This window comes from Solea senegalensis, linkage group LG12, assembly GCF_019176455.1.
Source record: "Solea senegalensis isolate Sse05_10M linkage group LG12, IFAPA_SoseM_1, whole genome shotgun sequence".
NCBI classification, from domain to species: domain Eukaryota; kingdom Metazoa; phylum Chordata; class Actinopteri; order Pleuronectiformes; family Soleidae; genus Solea; species Solea senegalensis.
The window spans coordinates 9,672,549-9,691,671 of record NC_058032.1 but is presented as its reverse complement, the minus strand read 5'-3'; the positions used below and the strand labels follow the sequence as shown (position 1 = coordinate 9,691,671).

General features: G+C 41.5%; 1 protein-coding gene across 1 annotated transcript in view; it reads right to left on the bottom strand.

The window, feature by feature from the left end:
* Positions 1-1,810: 1,810 nt before the first annotated feature.
* mrpl11 (mitochondrial ribosomal protein L11) overlaps positions 1,811-19,123 on the bottom strand; it is a 46,372-nt gene continuing 29,059 nt past the window's right edge. Inside the window, exons 3-6 of the mRNA XM_044040796.1 lie at positions 12,879-12,974; positions 7,619-7,712; positions 7,031-7,190; positions 1,811-2,056 (exon numbers count right to left, since the gene is read on the bottom strand). Of these exons, the coding sequence (XP_043896731.1) occupies positions 1,945-2,056; positions 7,031-7,190; positions 7,619-7,712; positions 12,879-12,974 (462 nt within the window). The 3' untranslated portion in view covers positions 1,811-1,944. The remainder of the gene's footprint in view (positions 2,057-7,030; positions 7,191-7,618; positions 7,713-12,878; positions 12,975-19,123) is intronic.

Sequence of the window (19,123 nt, the reverse complement as noted above, 5' to 3'; positions counted from 1 at the left end):
CAGCCTCCCATCTATTCTCAGCCTCCATTCAGAAGGATCCGAGCGGGGAGGGCTGGAGAGAGAGGAGGGGGAACACAAAGGGGAGAGTGAGGGGAAGCTAAAATTAGAGGTACAGTAAGAGGGATGTGGGACAAACTGAGGCTCTCTGTCACCACAGGATGAAAAGGTTACATCACCTGAATCACCACAATCACAGAAGATAAAAATACACACACATCATGTACAGGTAACACATTTTCTGGAAATCATGACAAACATGTGGTGTGTTCTTTGTTTTTTTTAGCGGAAGGAGGCAGAAAATGATATAATTCATGCCAGAAATCTTCATCTCACAGAAAAAAAAACCTGATATACATGATGTTTTTCCCTGGAAGTGACATTTTGTGTGCCATCATCACTCACTGCTGCAGAGTCTGGTGCTGGAGTGAAGATGTGTTGTTGATGCACAGCTAACTGCTGCTATCGTCTGGCAAAAGACTAGTACTGCACCACAGAGGAGCAATTTTAGGTACAGTGTAAGGAGTCATGTTATAGGAAATGGTTGTGAAGAGGACAAATGCAAGGACAGTTTTAAATTTAAGGGCCATGAAAGATCGTGGGTGCCCAGGATTGTGCTGTGGGCCACAAAATAAATACCTATTGTATTAAGATACAAGCAAGCAGGTAACTTAATTAAATATTATTTTAATGAGGTTGAACATCTTTACTTTGTATGTTACCGTCACAAAACTTCAATTTTTGCATGACGTATCGATTTCAAAAGTGCAGATCCAAATCTAAATGATATGGAAATTGAATTAAGGAACATCATTTTAATATAGTGTCCAGTGGGCCAAAATAAATCCTTCGGCAGCAACAAGGTTGAAATGAGGAACCAAAACTCACTCACGTGTAACATTGTTGTCAGTTGCCCGAGATCGTTCCTCCTGGAAAAGACCTGAAGACACACTCACCGCCTCTTTGTACGACTCCGTGGTGAGTACTAACGGAAGATAGTAACACAAATTTCCACATTTGTGCAACTACATTTCCTCCTCGTGCCAAAACCGACGTCCCCAGAAAATTCAATCAAAATCTGTCCTTTAACTTTTTGAGAGATGCTGCTCAAAGTCACACAAACACACGCAAAGAAAATCTACTTAATGGGGGCAAGAGCGTGTATGATAATGTATAAAGACATGTATACTTATATTATACAAAAATGCCTGGATATCCTTTAAGAGGCCTATTTTTTCTGGTGCTGTATTATAAAAACAGTTAATGCAGAAAATATACACATAAAATGGTGAAGCTGAGGCTCCTGGCAATAAACTGTTTAGGGCTGCAGGCAGCGATTATAGCCATAAATGTCACAAGAGTGAAAATTGCCCAATAATAAATCCCAGAGTGACGTGACATTTAGAAATAGCTTGTTCTGTCAGATCAACAACCCAGAACCCAAAAGTTACAGGCTGTAACCGGTTTCCCAGGTAAAACATATCAACAGTTATAGCTCCCCCTCCCTGTGAGACGTATGAACTGTGAAATAATTCATGCGGCGATCACTTTAAAACCATCTGCACAACCCGACAAACAGCCAGATCTCTTCCAGTGCCCTTAATAATAGATAACGACATCAAAGAAGCTGAATGTACAATTACAGTACGGAGCAATTACGGTTTCATTAGCTCGGCTCACAAGAAACACAAACGCTCTGGGTCATAAATATTTCCATAAGGTAACTGGAAGTCAACTCGTTTTCTCAATCGTCTTTAAAATAGTGAAATGTAAAAGAGACGCCTTCAATATCAGGTGTGAATAAGGAAGTGAATCACAGAACAACTGTTTATTCAGATCAGACTCGCACAACATGATGTGCTACATTTATATAAAGTTAAAAACAAACAGGAATGGATTTCTGGGCGGGGGGGTGGAGTTTGGGTCAGCGTTGGATGTTGCAGGCCTTCATTTCTTTTTACCAAGAGCTTCGGCTGCAGCCACTGCAGCTGCTTCTGCATCAGCTTTCAACTTCTCCTCCCTGCGCTCCAAGAAGACTTTGTACTCATCAGCAGAGAGACTGAGGGGGAGAGAGAGATAGAGGAGGAGAGGAAACTCAGCTTTCATTTACTTTTCCTGGATTCTTACTCAAACAAAAGCACCAACACTATTAAAAACCTGAGCGACAATGATGGAGGATGAGGATGTCGATGTTGTGCAATAAGGAAACTCATTTTAACTAATTTTCTTCCTCAGAATGGTGACATCTCTACAAGCTTTCTAAACATCCATTCGTCCATCCATCTTCTACCACTCAGTTTAGACCTAGGGTGAGAGAGCTTAGAGTGTCCAATTAACCTCTGCATGTTTTTGGACAGCAACCGTCTTGCTGTGAAGCAGCAGTTTGAACAAAAACAGCTATTAGCAGTTGGATTTTGTGTGATGTTTTCCAGGGTCTGGGAAATTTTTCAAACCTGTTAATTTAAAGGTTTTTGTTTGTGCCGTGTTGTTTTTTTAAAAATAACATTCTTCTGTACATGTTAAGGTCAGGATTTCCTGTGCCCGACGTCCATGTCTTGATTCATGGGTTCCACTCGAATGCAGCAGTAAAACACGGGTCATGACGAGCCTCCCGTGGCACGCAGTTAATTAGTGGTTCAAAGTAGATCAAAGCTTCCAGCTTGAAGGTGACTCTGTGGATTTAACTTCCAAAAGAGCACGTCTTTGCTAAAAACAGATGAGACCTGGGTTAATAATGTCCTGGTATTTCCATGACAGAGAGTTCTACGAGCCACAGATGGGCTGCAAAATGACTCATAGCTACTCCTTTCCCCTCCAGGACTCTCAAGTCACTTGAACTCGCTGCTGCGTGTTTGTTTGTGAGCAGAGCTTCTCTGCACTCGACTACCAGGACTCTTCAGTATAAAGCTGTGCATCCGTTCACATAACCTGAAGTATAAAATAAACATCAACAAGAGGCTTAATCTCTGTGAACAAGGAATGCGTCGTGATTCACTGCACTGTGCCAAACTTACTTAAAGACTTGTCGGTCGGTTCAAAAGTAAGGTTTACGAGCACAAGATTGCAAACAAATTAAGTTTGTTGCAATCGACGGTACACCATGGTAAAAGATTTAGGGGCTGAAAATGGAGCCACACGGTTGATGTCCAAACGTTTTTTTAAACAGTAACATTTCCATACAAATATGTAAATGCAAAAAAATACAGTTTTATAAAACATTTCATTTTCATTGTCACTATTATTATTTTTAAATGGAAATGTAACCAAATCCAAGTTGTGCAGGAGTGAAAAAATGAAAAGAAAAATTGACTTTCTTTCAGTCAAATAAGATAATATGAGATAAAAACCTGTGTGTCACAGGTGGGTTTCAAACCCGGGACTCTATAAAACCGAAGCTGCGGGCCGTACAACAACTCACCAAGGGCCGTGATTGGCCCGCGAGCCAGACTTTGGACACGCCTGATCATGCCTGATGTAGCGGTTGGCACATCTGGCCCACATGATAAATTTGTGAAAATACTGGAAGTGAAAAAATATATTTTTCAGGTTTTTTTTGTGCCTTTAAAGATCCACCATGATCTGTAAGTTATAATGCACATGTGTAAATGGTAAAACTTGCATAACTTTGTAGAATTATTTCCATACAAATATGTAAATGCAAAAAAATACAGTTTTATAAAACATTTCATTTTCATTGTCACTATTATTATTTTTAAATGGAAATGTAACCAAATCCAAGTTGTGCAGGAGTGAAAAAATGAAAAGAAAAATTGACTTTCTTTCAGTCAAATAAGATAATATGAGATAAAAACCTGTGTGTCACAGGTGGGTTTCAAACCCGGGACTCTATAAAACCGAAGCTGCGGGCCGTACAACAACTCACCAAGGGCCGTGATTGGCCCGCGAGCCAGACTTTGGACACGCCTGATCATGCCTGATGTAGCGGTTGGCACATCTGGCCCACATGATAAATTTGTGAAAATACTGGAAGTGAAAAAATATATTTTTCAGGTTTTTTTTGTGCCTTTAAAGATTCACCATGATCTGTAAGTTATAATGCACATGTGTAAATGGTAAAACTTGCATAACTTTGTAGAATTATTTTGAGTTCTTGTTGTTTATAGGTTATTATGCTATTATTTTACTGGTCCGACCCATTTGAGATCAAATTGCGCTGTGCATGGCCCCCGAACTAAAATGAGTTTGACACCCCTGCTCTAAATTGACCGTTGGTATGAGCGTGAGAGTGGATGGTTGTTATGTGACCCTGTGTACCCCGGCCATCACAATTCCATCACAATATCACTTAAAGACTATTGCCCTATGTCAGCTGGGCTTGACAGCAGCGCCCTCATGTGGAGGATAAATCACTGGACGACGGACGGGACAGAAACTTTCTGACAGAAACCTTGAATATGCACGACCGTACCGCCTCAGGCGATGCTGTATAAGAGACCTGTCATGATCGCATGATGGACAAAGACGAGTGAGCTCTGAAATCCTCTTTTTACACCTACATCTGTTAGACTTGTAAATAACGCTGCCGGAGGCTGCAGGGATTGAACAATGGTTTTATGGCATTCTTAACGACTGTTGTGATAACACACACGTTTTTTATAGAGATTGATATAGTGTGTGTTTTGTTTTCATGCCGTTTTTTTTATTGCTTGTTTATGGCTTTTATTGTGTCATGGCGTGGTATTATTATTATTATCATTGCTGTTATTGCATCGTCTTGTATTGTAGGACATTCATATGCTCAGCATGAGTACAGGACACATTTCCCTGAGGGGGGAATAAAGTATATGTTGATTGATTGCTAATCATTGTCACTGTCACTTAACAGGAAGTCATATAAATTATATAAAATATAATTAAAATAATCCATTTTAACACATTCACATAGAAGAGAACAGTACAACTAATAAAACTAACAACATTTTTGAGCCCAAATTCATCCGAGATGGACATTTTTTCATTATCGATTGATCTGTTGATTATTTTCATATAAATAGCAGAAAACCTTAAAAAATGTTGATCGGTGTTCGTCAAACCTGGAATTGATTTCTTTGTTATCCGAAGCATAGAAATGAAGGAAATACTCACATTTAAGAAGCTTAAACAATCGGAAATCTGGTTTTAATCATGATAAAAGCTTCAAACCAATTAACCGATTAATTGTTTCAGCTCTACTTTCTGTGTAATCATAATTATAATTTTTTGTGCGCTGCCTGTGACTTTGACAAAATCTAATGAGTTCCTCCCCAGATTGACTGACTAAATTTGAAGAATCTCCCTCAGAGTGTTGCCGACATCACGTTCACCGGAGCGCGACAGATGGACAATCTGGAAATATGGCGCCGCAAGAGTCGCAGAGGGACGGATTCTATCTGAGCCTCACCACAATGCAGCACTGTTCAACAAGCATCCAGGGAAAAAAGAGGCAGAGATACAAGTCTCTCTACTGACAGTGCACTCAATAAATCATAATGCACTGCAGCCACAAGACACTTTATGTTTTAACTTGGAGAGGGGGGGGGGTTGTGGGTAAAGTACAAAATCATTAACTGGAGTAGAAACAGAGGCAGTGGTTTCAGGGAGTGTGCGATTCTGCCCGAGTGCTGAACTGAAACACTTCATGACAAAATAAACACAGACGCTGTGAAGCGGCAGTAAATAATATATATGTGGTGTCAGAGTAGACGTCGGCAGGTCTTCAGATGCAAAGCTTCTCTTCACAGGGTGAGTCTGCAGGTGTGGGTGAGGAGATGTCACGGCTGTAACATCTAACGATGCAAGACTGTAAACATAACACTATATACTTTTTGACAGCTTAAGCTCACTTTTGTATTTTCATTATTGAAAACCTAGTGCAGGTATATAGTGAAATGGATTTTTAAAAACGACTGAAATTTGCAGATTATTTCAACAATTTCAACAATTCTGTGCAGCTTCTGTTGTGGTCTCCTAAAAAGCTGTTTTTTGTTTTGCAGATCGTATGAAAAAATTGATTTTCTGTTGCCTTGATGGCATCCATTATGTCTCTGTTCTCTCCGGAGAGCAATCTCCCTGCTTAGCTTTGCCCTTGGTCCTTTAGTTTCCTCTGATTTTGGTTTTCTTTCACACATTCTAACGTGTTTGTTATGAGAAAAGTTCCAGGAGAAAAAAATGTGCGAACACGTCGTGCCGTTCTCAGTAAATGATCAAAGTTGATCAAAAAAACATAGATTACAAATAAAAACAACTATTTAAAGCTTGGGAGATAAGCCTTACTTCTCTTAACAAATGAACAACCTAATCATATAATAACAGTTGAGACAGAGAAAAGAAAAAGAATTGACACGTGTCAAATATAATGATCTGTAATGTAACCGTGTTCTGTCTATTTTACCATTTACTATTATTTATTACTGTGCAGAATGCTTTTCTTTTTGTTGCAAATTTTGCTTGCAGTGTCCATACTTCCATTTTAAACTTTACTGTTAACGACCATACTAAATAGTATTTTATGACTCGTTTATTAATGTGTTAGTCTCATTGTGGTCAGCAGGACATTTCCTGAAGGGAAAGCAGTTCAAAGTGTGAGTGTGTGAACAAATGATCAGTATTACTTGTTCTATCAAGAGTTTTGATCTTGGTTTTCAGCATAAACAGCCCTTTAAGTTTTGTTAGGGAAGTTTAACTTCTCCATCACCTTTCTAAAACTAATCATCTCCATAAAATCCCATATAGTCAAAGTTTGAGTTGTGCCCCTGAGTGAAGGTTGTAAAAAAAATTATTCAGTAAAGTGTAGTTTTAACTTCAGAACACAAACACTGGTTAAAGACAAATTGGTGTTGCGTCTGAAAGGTTGTCTGCACAACCGATTAACGCTATATTGGTTTATATTGAACAGTCGTTATATTGACGTCGAAGAATATTATGAAGTCCTCTTCGTCTTTAAAGGACAAACACAAGCTGCTGCTGCTGCTGTGAGTGTGTTGGTCAGGTTCACGGTGTTGTGGGTCTCAGACACACAGATAAACACACTTACTCTTTGACGACCTTGATGCCCAGTGAACGGGCCGAGCCAATGATGCTTCTGACCACGGTCTCTAGGGAGGTGTTCCTCATTTTGAAGCACTCATCCTCAGCCTTCACCTTGGCAATCTCATACACTGCTCTCACTGACACCATCCCCGCTGTCTCGTGGCCTTTACACACACACACAGAAAGGGAAGTGTGAATAAAGTCAGAATAAAAGATTCGATAAACGTACAAAGGAAACCTTTAATACAAGAAACAGTGGGTCAAAGAGTGTGTGTGTGTGCGCGCAGGTCAGGGCAGTCAAGTGTCATCAAGTGGCATCAAGAGTCAACAGTGAGAAAAGAGCCTGGATGAACCTCAGAGCACGAAAAAGTTGGAGATCCATAATTCTCTTTTCAGAACGCACCAGCTCGGCCACATCTCTCCTCCCCCCGCACTTCCCCACATGTCATGAATAGAACATCAATCACACAAGCGAAGCTCAAAACTTAGCCCATGGAAGGATGGGCGTCCGTTTCAGGATGGACTCAGCAGGTGAAAATTTGAGCGAGGGCAGAAATGTAAGTGCAGCGGCAGCAGCAGCAGCACTGCTCACCTGTCTTGCCGGCTCCTTTTGCGATTCCTGCCGCCTGCTTGAGGAAGTAGGAGACCGTGGGCTGGCCGATCTTCAGGTCATACGTTCTGTCGGGCTGTGGAGACGAGAGATGAAATAAACATGTAACCCCTGATGGAATTGGGGAATGTGTAAAGAATAGATATTCTCCTGGAGAACATTTACACAGCTCTCCAAATAGATGCACAGAGACTATGATTTACCGGTTTCAAAGTCTGTTCTTGTTTGTTCGCAGCAGCACATTTATCATCACAATTCAAGACTGTTGAGACAAGGGTGACCATGATTTCAGACCACAGTAAATGAAAACAAGATCAATAGTTGGATTTTAACAACTGTCAGTCGCAGATTTCATCAGCTGTTTTTCATTTTTTTTTGGAGGGGAAGCTTCATGGTTTTTTTAAAATGATGACATTCTTTTTCTCTCTGTCTCCGTTTTGAAATGAGAATATTGTAAAAGCGGTCATCAATATGCACTAGACTGTGTGAAATCACGCTCAAAGATTGCAGCTCAATGTCGTTTAAAAATGCAATAAAATCAACATTTCCACCAATTGATGGAAGAGTTAGGGTGAGGACATTGTATAATAATTAAACATCGTTCCCCTGCAGTGTAGAGGTAGTACAATTTGTTTCTTTTCATGTGGCATTTTCCTTCTTCCTTGGCCTGGCAGCAGTGCAGTCGCAGAAAGGAGTTTGAAATGCAACACATGTCCACAGTCGCAATCCAACTGTGAGTGTTTCAGTTATATGTCATGCGCTGTCACCATTCAGCGATCAGGGCGTTCCTTTAACACTCACTTCTAACCCTCTGTGGGGGGAAAAAAAAGGGCTTTGAAGACTTACACCAGTCCACCGGTAAACGTAAATCTGTCTGTGTTAAGGTTGGCTGCAGTTTGCAAACCTATCATTTGCTCTGTCCTCTGCAAAAGTTTGAAATTTAATTAAGAGATTTTTTCCTTTATGAGCCCGGAGGTGAAGCTGATTATAGTGATGATTGTAGACCAGTTCCTCGGACATTCTGCAGCTTCACTGCAGCAGATAAACACAGTGTTTAATGATTGTCATACACGTTTGCACTCATGTTTTTCAAATCAAAACTGTAACAAAAAAAAAAAAAGGGACACAATTTACCTACATTATTATTCTACTGCAGACCATTGCACACTGCATTATCATGCAGAGATTGACAGGACTGCTGTGACAGTAACAGTTATTTTTCAACATGTTAGACAGTGTGTCATCACACTGTCAGTGTACAACTCTGCTGTGGAAACACTAAAGACTAGATTTTTTTTAAGGTCTGTTTTTACAAGGTTTTTTTTGGGTGTGTTTTTGCGATTTATTTTGGGTGTGTTTTTGCGATTTTTTTGGGTGTGTTTTTACAAGATTGTTTTTGTGTCAGTACAAGATTTTTTCACGGGTGTGCTTTACAAAAAAATTTCGGATCGGATTTTACGAGATTTTTTATCGGGTCTGTTTTCACAAGATTTTTTTTTGTCAGGGTCTGTTTTTACGAGGTTTTCGCCAGGGTCTGTTTTTATGAGAGATTTTTCCAGGTCTGTTTTTATGACATTTTTTTTCAGGGTTTTTTTACAAAGATTTTTTTGGGGGTCTTTTTTGCTCCTCCTTCCGCATCCAATAGAAACTGGTTGCAATAAGCTTCCATAGCTTCCTTAGTTGTAACGTGTGCATTTCAAGTGCACCAGTTCATATCCGTGAAGCATGCAGTATTATTTACTCAAATGATCTTGAAGAAACATTGCAATCGCCAGCAAATCTGAGCGTTCTTTCCGTCTGAACAACCACAAAGTCCTGAGGTGCCTGCATGCGCAAAGTCAACAAACTAATGAGAATTCTGTCGATATTACTTAAACACGGGAGAATCTCCCAATGTCTCAAACCTAAAGCAAAGAAAAACTGGATTAAACTAAACAAATGGGACATCTTTGCGATCAAGACGTTAAGCTTCTCTGCTTTCTCATTCACTCAGAAACACTCATCCCACCCACAAAAAATCTCGTTAAAACAGATCCTTTATAAAAATGATTTTAGGTGAATGCAATACACTTCTGTAGAAACCAGGCAGACTTGGCCTTCAGAGACAAATTTGAAAAACTTTAGAACATTAAAGAAACCTATTCACAGAAAAACACACAATGTCAATCATAGTCAAGGCCACATTTTAACAGCTCCCTCCTGTTTTTCAAGGTCTTAAATGAAGCATTTGGAGGAAGTAAATTCCCAGTAGATTTGGAAGGGATTTTTTCTTTCATCAGATTCTGGTGACACTTCCACTACCACCACCACCACTGCTGCTGCTTTTCACACACTGTGTCAGATATTGCATTCAGAAAAGTGTGATAGACTTCAGCCATACCACCAACAACCGGGATATCATATATTTTTTATTATTATGTCAGTCAGTTACTGTCTGAAACAAAAAAATATTGTTTTATTATCCCTGTCGAGGAGGTTATGTTGTCAGTGACAGCCCCCCCCCACACACACATCCCAAAAAAACCTGAACTGATGTTCCCTGACAATTTGTGGAGAGGTGAGGCAAAAACCAAGTAACCAGTTCAACAGCAACACTGTGAAACGTGTTGGAAATACTGTATATGCTCCATAAATGTGCATACTGCATCCTTCATCTTAAAACAGCCTCTGTAAAGCAATGCTATTAGACATGATTGATGGTGCATTTGTGTATATACAGCAGCAGCAAAGGGGGCAAGAAGCATTTATCCCATCAAACCGCTTAATGGTGAGGCTTTTTTTTCAGGGGGCGTTTCTTTGTGTTTTCAGTCAAACTTCAAACTGTATCTTTTCCCTTGCACAATGTTGCCGTTGCCTCCGTGTGTCATCACATCACAGGCAAACATGAGATCTAAACGCTGCTATACACAGGGAGAGAAGTGAGGAGCTGATTGGCTTCGTCAGCTTCGTGTGAACTCACTTGACAGCGGTTCGAATGTAACAGACGTTTGTTTATTTTTAAAAGTTAAAGACTACAGTTTGAGCTGACGTTGAGCTGAATACGAGACGGTAAGTTAAAGCCACACTGATTCTTTTCTGTGTGTGGGCCTCTTGGATGCAGCGCATCAACACTGGCACATAATCGATACCTAAACTGATCTGATGAGGTTGCTGATTCTTCACACATCCAACACAAAAGACATGGGGTTTCGTTCACCGAGTGAACAATGCTAATTCCTCTCTCAGCTCCGTTTGAGTCTCCGTCAATGTCTGAATGTAGTTTCTAGCACCTCTGCAGCCAGCTGGAGCCGGGCACGCGGCCCACTCTGGAGTGTTTAAGAGTGTTTTTAATGCTGTAGCATAAACTATACTAATGAGGAGCATCGACACTGTGGATCACAACAGTAAAATATCAATACAAGCTCACAAACACGAGGAGCAAGTGAAAAGTGGAGAGACCAACGATCTAGAACGACTACACAGATGTACAAATATTGACCGTTTAAGATGATCAGCAACTTATTTTGCATTATTTCAGGGTGCGTTCAAAACGTATGCGGCTGCAGATCTGCTCTCCAGCCTTTTCATCCTCCCCTCAGGAACAATATGAAAAGTAATCTCTTCAACGTCGCCTAGTTATCCTGACCCCCTTCTTTCATTCAGATTTATTTCCTCGATGGGGGCCTTAAAAATCTGACCTATAGATCCAATCGATAAATCACCCGAGGAGAGCTTACTTTGGATCATCTGTTACTTGTCACATAAGAACAACAACAAAAACAAACAAACACCAGGCAATAAACTGTAGGCTGAGCTGAGAGGATACCACAGCAGGTGATTTGTCATCAGAGTCATGTAATCTAACCGCGGTGACCTTTCCACTGAGGGAACAGACCTTTTTTTCTCTACCTTTGGAAAAGCTTATGGCTGGAAAAGCCTGATGGGATGCTTTTATTTCTACCGTCATCTCATAAAACAAAAACATTCACTGAAGAGCAGCCCCTATTTTTTCCACTGGCAAAACTAGACAGTGAACGACAGGTAGGAGAGCGACGGCTCCTCCAAAAGTCTAACACTTCTGCTTTCAAGAGTTATAGATGAGAGACTTTGAGTTTAGTACCATGAAATTGAAACTTTTCCGTCCTCCTCCTCAGAATGAACTGTAATTGTTAAGCCTGACATTTGCTTTACCACTGTTTCTCAGTGTTTTGTCTCATTTAACCTTTTGTGAAACTCCTGTGATTTTAATGTGATACATATATATATATATATATTTATATATATATATATGTATATATATATATTTATAAGAAAAAAAACTTGACTGGCCTGTCAGATAAAACACGTATGCTGCTAATTAAACGTGAGAAATCTGATGTTAAGAGTTTCGCTGACAGCACCACTATGACTCTAGTATAGTTATAGGTCTAATGCACTGATGAGAGACAATTTGAGGAAGGTGCAAGCAGGCTGATTTGAAAACTTTGGCCAAAGTCAGAATCCCAGGTTTCCAGTCTTTATGCTAATTTAATTACCTCCCTGCTCCAGCTTCGTACTTAAAATGCAGAAATTAGAGCCGTATTGATCTCGTCATCTAACTCTGAGAGGGTAAATTCACAGAAAAATATAGCTTTCCCTTAAAGACCAAAGGCAACTCAGAGTGTGTGTTCAAAGTGGTCGTGAAAGGCAGCCGAGAACCACACACTGCATACAGAGACATAACACTTGTTTCACATGTTAACAGAACAATCAGTGCACTTGAAACCCACCACCAGGTGGCACTGACGAGCGGCAACAAGGCCTCGGATGTGATGGCAGGGCTGTTGCTGGATATTGCATGTCAAAATAAATTTAAGCCTTTAAAAGGATTAGGCTTCTCCTGCATCTATCAAAAACCTCATTACAACACACATTTATTCAGCTGAAGAGACACAACTTCTGACACCCGGGGGGGGGGTCAAACAACATGTACTACTGACAAAAAAAAAAAAAAACACAAGCTAACAACACCTCTTTTCTGAGTAATTCACTTCTCTTGTACACACTTAATGCTTCTTGACTCCGTGTTCCTGTGGGTATTGCTTCATTAATGAATGCAAATGAAAAGGCTTACTTCGGTGGTATAGTATGAATAATGGAGGGGCTCTAGTAATGTTATGCAGCTGGTGGAATTAACCACAGCTGTGGGGGGGCACCGTGCTAAGTGTAAAGTAAGGGGTCGGCGTTGGGTTAGCAAGGCCCACGCGGAGCCACGCAGACGCACCTTCACGTGGATCTGGACCGGGAGAGGGATGCCCTCCTTCAGCTCCTTGGTTTTTTCATTGAAGTCTTTGCAGAACTGCCCGATGGGTATTCCTTTCTGGATAGGGAGAGGGGGAAAAAAACAAGTGAATAAACATGGTGAAAATGGTGAATAGAGAGTTGCTTTAAACATTCATTCTAACACTTGAAGTGTTGCACAGCCAGAATACAAATGCCCGAGCTGCTGTCACTCACTCAGAGCTTCAGAGAGGGCTAATATATATGTATGTGCGTGTGCGTGTGTGTGTGTGTGTGTGTGTATGAGAGACATTTTTGCACTCTATATTGTTCACACTGAGATGCATGTGTGTGTTTGCGTGTCTGTCACTCGGGCTATGACTGAATACATGTTGGTGCCCAGAGCCCAGAGCAACCCAGTGATGAATGAGGCTCCAATTTTCCAGCTCCGGTGAGGGCAACCAGAGCCAAAGCAAAATGGATGAGTGACATTAAGTCAACACCCGGCCAACGCCGCCGCCTCTGCTCCATTCTTCTTTAGAGCTGAATTCGGTGGCAAAAACTAATAAAGAATGTAATTAACACTGCTGAAATTTTAACCGACCTTCACGTGCCATCGTTCCCAAAGGCAACGCACTGATTGAAGCGTTCGCTTCAGAAAGGAGGGAGAGGAAAGAGGACTCTTTTTATACAGTTTACCGGACACGTGAGCTTCTATTGCTCCACAACAGCACAAATGATGCCTCGGATTCTAATAATGGAGCTGATGAAGAGTCAGTCATCCTGACACTTTCTCCAATGACAGTTCGGGGCAAGACATTTATTTGAACTTAACGGAGCATAAAGTTCTCCGAGCGTCATCTGCACTAAAGGCTTTCAAAGCACCTGATGAATGCTAATCAGCCGCTCAATCGACACAACGCCACTGCTTCATTAGCGCCTACAGTGCCGTCTGATGCTCGCTGGAATTTCTGTGCATCTGAGAACTAAACAATAAACATTATAATTTCGATGTATCACATGAATCAAAGCAGGTTATAGTTTTTGAGCTGATGGGTGCTATTTGAATCACAATGCCTCTAATGAAATGAAACACACTTACATCCCCTAGAGCCGCAGCCAGGCTCAACCTCCCCTCCCCTACGGTGCTTATTAATAGTAATCCCATCCGAAACCACACCATCTCCTCCCCGTGCCTTCCTTCAGTTCACATAAAACAACATAGCAAGGATAAACAAGCAGGGAGGAAGCACCGAAGGAAAGTCTAATTAAATTTGTATTAATGTAAAGGCTATGATGTTGTTGGGTGCGAGTCAAAATCAAACCCTCAGGCTCTGCTTCACACGTTCACATCCCTGTTTCCTTTCCTTCACTTCAACCCATGGCGGATAATGATCTCTCCCACCGACTCAGACAGTTCTTTCATGCCACACAATGTGAAAGGGCCTCGCTGACCAGCCGGAGATAATGCCTGATGTTTCTAAAAATGTGCTTAAAGAGGGAAAAAAGAGACATTATATGGAGGTGCTAGACAAAGGAAAAAAGCTTTTCCCCGACAGTCCTTCGATGCTGAAACACAAACTTGTATAAAGCTTAAAAAAAGGCCAAGGAGTTCCAAGAAAAAAAAGACCTGAGACACGACTCAATTGGGGACAGCAGATAATTTGCCCTGAGCGCCGCAAAAACAATCAAGTATGCACCAGAGACAGGTAATCATATTTTAATTAAGCTGTTCCACAAGAGTCCAGACATCTCATCCTTTGAAGACGACAGCGAAAGCAAGTTATATTTTGGCCTCAGGCTATTTAACAGTTTTACAACAGTAAGTGCAGCGATGGGACCACCACAGCCGTTATTGCAATCACAATCTTTAAATTAAGCAGAGGGGCTGGTGTGTCATAAACGCAAGGTTCAAGGTTTGCTCGGCCAACTGCCGATGACCTCCCTTTTATCAGAGACAGAACCAGAGCAGCATTCTCGCCTGGGCCAAATCGCCAACCCGTCTCACTGGATCTGAGCATCTAATCACCCTCAAGTCCGAGCTGCTGGATAAATCCTCTGTCTCCCTCCATGACTGATTAGAGGCAGAGCGCTCTCCAGTATAAAATGGCTGCAGCCCATCACCCAGAGCTGGGCCTTCCCCGTCGGCTGCGGACAAGGGACATTCAGCCACGGATCTTCAAAGACTTCTGCGATCCCGGGAACTGGGATTAAATGCTAATCCACGAAAGATATTGCTCGCCATCAAATCTAGCAGCAACAGCAGTGAGTAATTGCTATATGATCCATTCGAGATCAGCGCGGCAGTATTATTGCTCATAATTATGAGCGCAATCAGGCAATTGCAATTAAAATCTGAGAAATGTCCTTTTGATTCAAGCCTTCCACCATATTCTCTGCAGTCTTTTTTTTTGACACTCCCTCTGTGCTAATGTGATTGGCCTTTCAGCTTCACTAACTCTTTTTAACAAGATGTAGCACTGGTGCGTGTGTGTGTGTGTGTGTGTGTGTGTGAGTGAAGAGGGAAGAGGAGACATGATGTGAAAGAGGGAGACGGCTGAGGTGTATTAAAGTTGTCTGGATGTGGCCGCCGATCGTGGTCAATATCTAAACAATGACAGCAGGCTGAGGTGAAGAATGAGGGCGAAGCACAGAGAAGGCCACAGGAAGTGCTCATGAATATGGCTGAGTGAGTGTGTATGTTTATGTATGAATACAGAGGCCTCATTTCAATCTGACAAGACCATCAGTTAAGGAGTGGATATCTGTGCATATTAAGCTGTGAGAGAGCGTTGACAGGGAGGAAGAGTTCGCCGCGTGTGGTCCCAGGTGTCTTTGAAAATCTGAAGGAACAAAAAAAATAAAAAGGAATAAAGAGGAGAGGGAGGGAGAACAAATAAATAAGGGAGAAAATGGAGAAGGAGGAGTTGGGGGCTAGGTCAAGGGAAGCACTGTGCCTGTGGAAGTGTGGCACGTATGGAGATCAAGGACACAAGCAAAAGATAAGGTCTTGGGGCAGAATTAATTGCCCCTGGCACAGAAGGTAACTGGATAAATTGGTCGCCACACAGGAAGTCGGCTGCATGGTGACAAAGGTGTTAAGGAGGAGATAGGCTGGTGGGAGGTGAGGTTAATTAAACTCCTCAGTGTGAAACACTCTCATTCATTACCTTCATCATTGTGTCCTTTTAATCTGCTCCAGTGTTGGCATTTTATCACATACAGCCTATTGTCGCATCATCCACCTGATTAGGTTTCATGTTGAGCCAACACAGAGCAAGAGGCTGAAAAGCAGGACAGCGCTGCAGCGGCGGAAATAAAATAAAATAAAAATTCATGCTGGACATGCATTTCACTTGATGTTCCACCCTGGAATCAGTGGATTAGTCTTAAAAGTGGAAAATGAAAACGATTTTCACCCCCGGTTTCTCCAGTGAACTGTGCTGTAGCGCCGCATCAGAGAAGTGAGGAGTCTTGCTTACACGTGCATGAGTGCACAACTGACGACATGAACTTAGTTTGGGGAAACAATACAAAACTTCTCAGCTGTGGTTTTGTGGAGTAAATCTTTGCTTTAAAAACGTCCAGAGTGTCACATTTAAGGAGGCTGAAAGGGAATACACTGCCCATAAATATGCTTATTTAAGTGTGTCATTGCATTAGCCTTGGAATAAGTCTCTCACGTGTACTTTATACTGTATGATTATAACAATGACCCAGAAACCAAGGATTAACCCTCAAAAAGCTTTTCAAATTTTGTGAGGATCAGCCAAAATGTCCCCCCCCCCCACACACACACACACACACAGCATCAAACCTTCAACCTTTTAGGTTGGACGATGACCCACACTACCTAATGAGCCTTTTGTATCTGGTGGCAAAAGAGGCATTTAGTGTTTGAAGGGGGGGTGAAGAGAGACAACGTGACCATGCTGGCGATGGTGGAACAAAATGGATAGCGTTGCGACAAAACATTCCATTTTCAACTCCATTAGGTTCTCCTCACAGTTCTGACAGTGTTGTGCTTTTTGCCACTTCACATGATTAATCACATGTGGAGGGAGGCTGCAGCAAAAAAAAAACCCCAAAAAAACCCACAGGAGCACAAGCTGCACTGCTGCTGAACCTGATTGCTGGAGACGACTGGGGGTAAAGAAAAGAAAAGAAAAATCACAAGATATTCTGACAACTGGAGGAGACAGACACACAAAATGAGAGACTGAAGAGCTGGAGAAAAGTCAGGCAACAAAAATAGTTTGTTTAACAAAGCTTGTGTTGTATTTGTGTTCGGAGATAACGGTGCATTTGTAAAGATGTCATTTAAAGCGGAACTTCACGCGAGGTTTTTCACGAATGAACGTCTGATAACGGGGTCACGACAGCACATGTGAAATTCATTTTTTTTTTTGTGGCTCCAGATGAAGCCGCAGAAAATCAAATTAGCGTCCCACCGTGAAGCCACGTGAGTCATCAGTTGTGTTTAGTGTGACTTTGTAAATTAAAAAGGGGGAAATTAAGCCTGATTTAAACTCAGTCACTTGGAACATTCAAGCGTTGTGCAACAGAAATGAACAGGAAAAGAATTTAGTTTACACTTGTAGAATTTTCTGGTCGTTGAAACCATCACACACTGTGATTCATAGTGTAGGCGTTCCACCTTCAGCTGTCAGACCAACACATTTTCTACCTCTTGTTCTCTTAATTGGTTTAACTTGTGCTCCATTTCTTGCTCTCACGAGAAAAATCTCGATCAAAGCAAGAAGTACGATCTGCAACGTCTCTGCCGTTAGTTGATCATGGCGATGAGCTGTATATGGGTGCTTTGACTAAACGTTTACAGTCTTTGAACACTGCGCATCACCGTGCTCTGAGATTTGTCACCATTCGACTTACTCATCATTGTGAACTTTATATTGAATCTGCATGGCCTTCTCTAAGCGTACACAGATGTACACACTGGCTATTATTAATCTATACGGCTCACCTTGGCTTAGTCCCTTCATGTGCACACTCTTCTTCCTCCAAGAATTAAAAGCCACTATTCGCTCTTTTCATTCCAGTGAAGGTCTCAATATTTCTGTTCCACGTGTTGGAAACAGAGTTAAGAGCGTTCAGCTTTGCCGCTGAAAATGCCTGAACTCATTTCACTTGGAGCGTTTCGTTCTTATTAGACAAAGAGAAACCAGTAAACAGTGCCTGTGTTTTTAATTTATTACTGTGACCTCAATTCCTGCACTTTAAATGTCATGCTAACATTGTTACATTACTGTTTTTCTCAAAATCATTGTTTGTAACCCGTCTCCTATAACTAATCTAATATTTATTATTATTATTATTATGACGTGTGCTGCTGACCTCTTGGCCAGGTCACCCTTGGAAACGAGATTTCCATCTCAACAGGTTTTTTAACCTGGTTAAATAAAAATAAAATAAAAAATCTCTTCCTACTCATTTACACCAACAATCTCCATCATTTATATAAACAAGGACAAAGTAGTTAAATAGAAATCAGAACCAACAAGCAGAAACAAACTGATCAGGAGGATATCATGCAAAACTGAACGCGCTAACTGGAGGGTGTGTGGTTACACAGACTGAAATCTTTCACTATGGGGCATAAATTAAAAACACCATACAACTTGTTAAGTTTTGTCAAGCGAAAATTATCCATAGTGTCAAGCGACAAAGTCTAAATCAGGCTTCACACAGAAGTCAGATGACCTGATCTCTGCTTGTTTTTTGGGGCCATAGTGATGAGGCTAAATCGTATATGACCATAATGCAAGAGCCAGCAGCTGCTGTTGGAGTAACATCCTGTAGTTGGTAATGCAGGCACCAGATGCCAGTGTGAAGAATTAAAAAGGATCATATCTCTGCTCTGCTGCCCGTGAGACAATATTACAGCAGTGGAATACTCTTCACTCAGGGATGATGGAGTAAGAGTCAAGTGGAGGAAAGCGGGTGAGTCCTCCATGTCAGATGTGTCTGTGGGGGTCAGCCTTGGCTCTGACAAGGAGCTTGGCTCACTGTTGATGCCTTTAACATTCTTTCTCGGACAGGCTGTAAGTCCATGTGTGCTTCCAAACTTCCCCAATGATGTCTGCTGCAAAAAGTGATGACTGCACAGTACTGTGGACAGTTTGTCCAGCTGGCTGCCCCTCGCCTTACTCTGCTATAGCCATTGTTCCCCTTCTGTCCTTTTCCCTGCATTGCTTTCCCTCTGTCTCTCTCTCCATGCTGAAAGTGAGC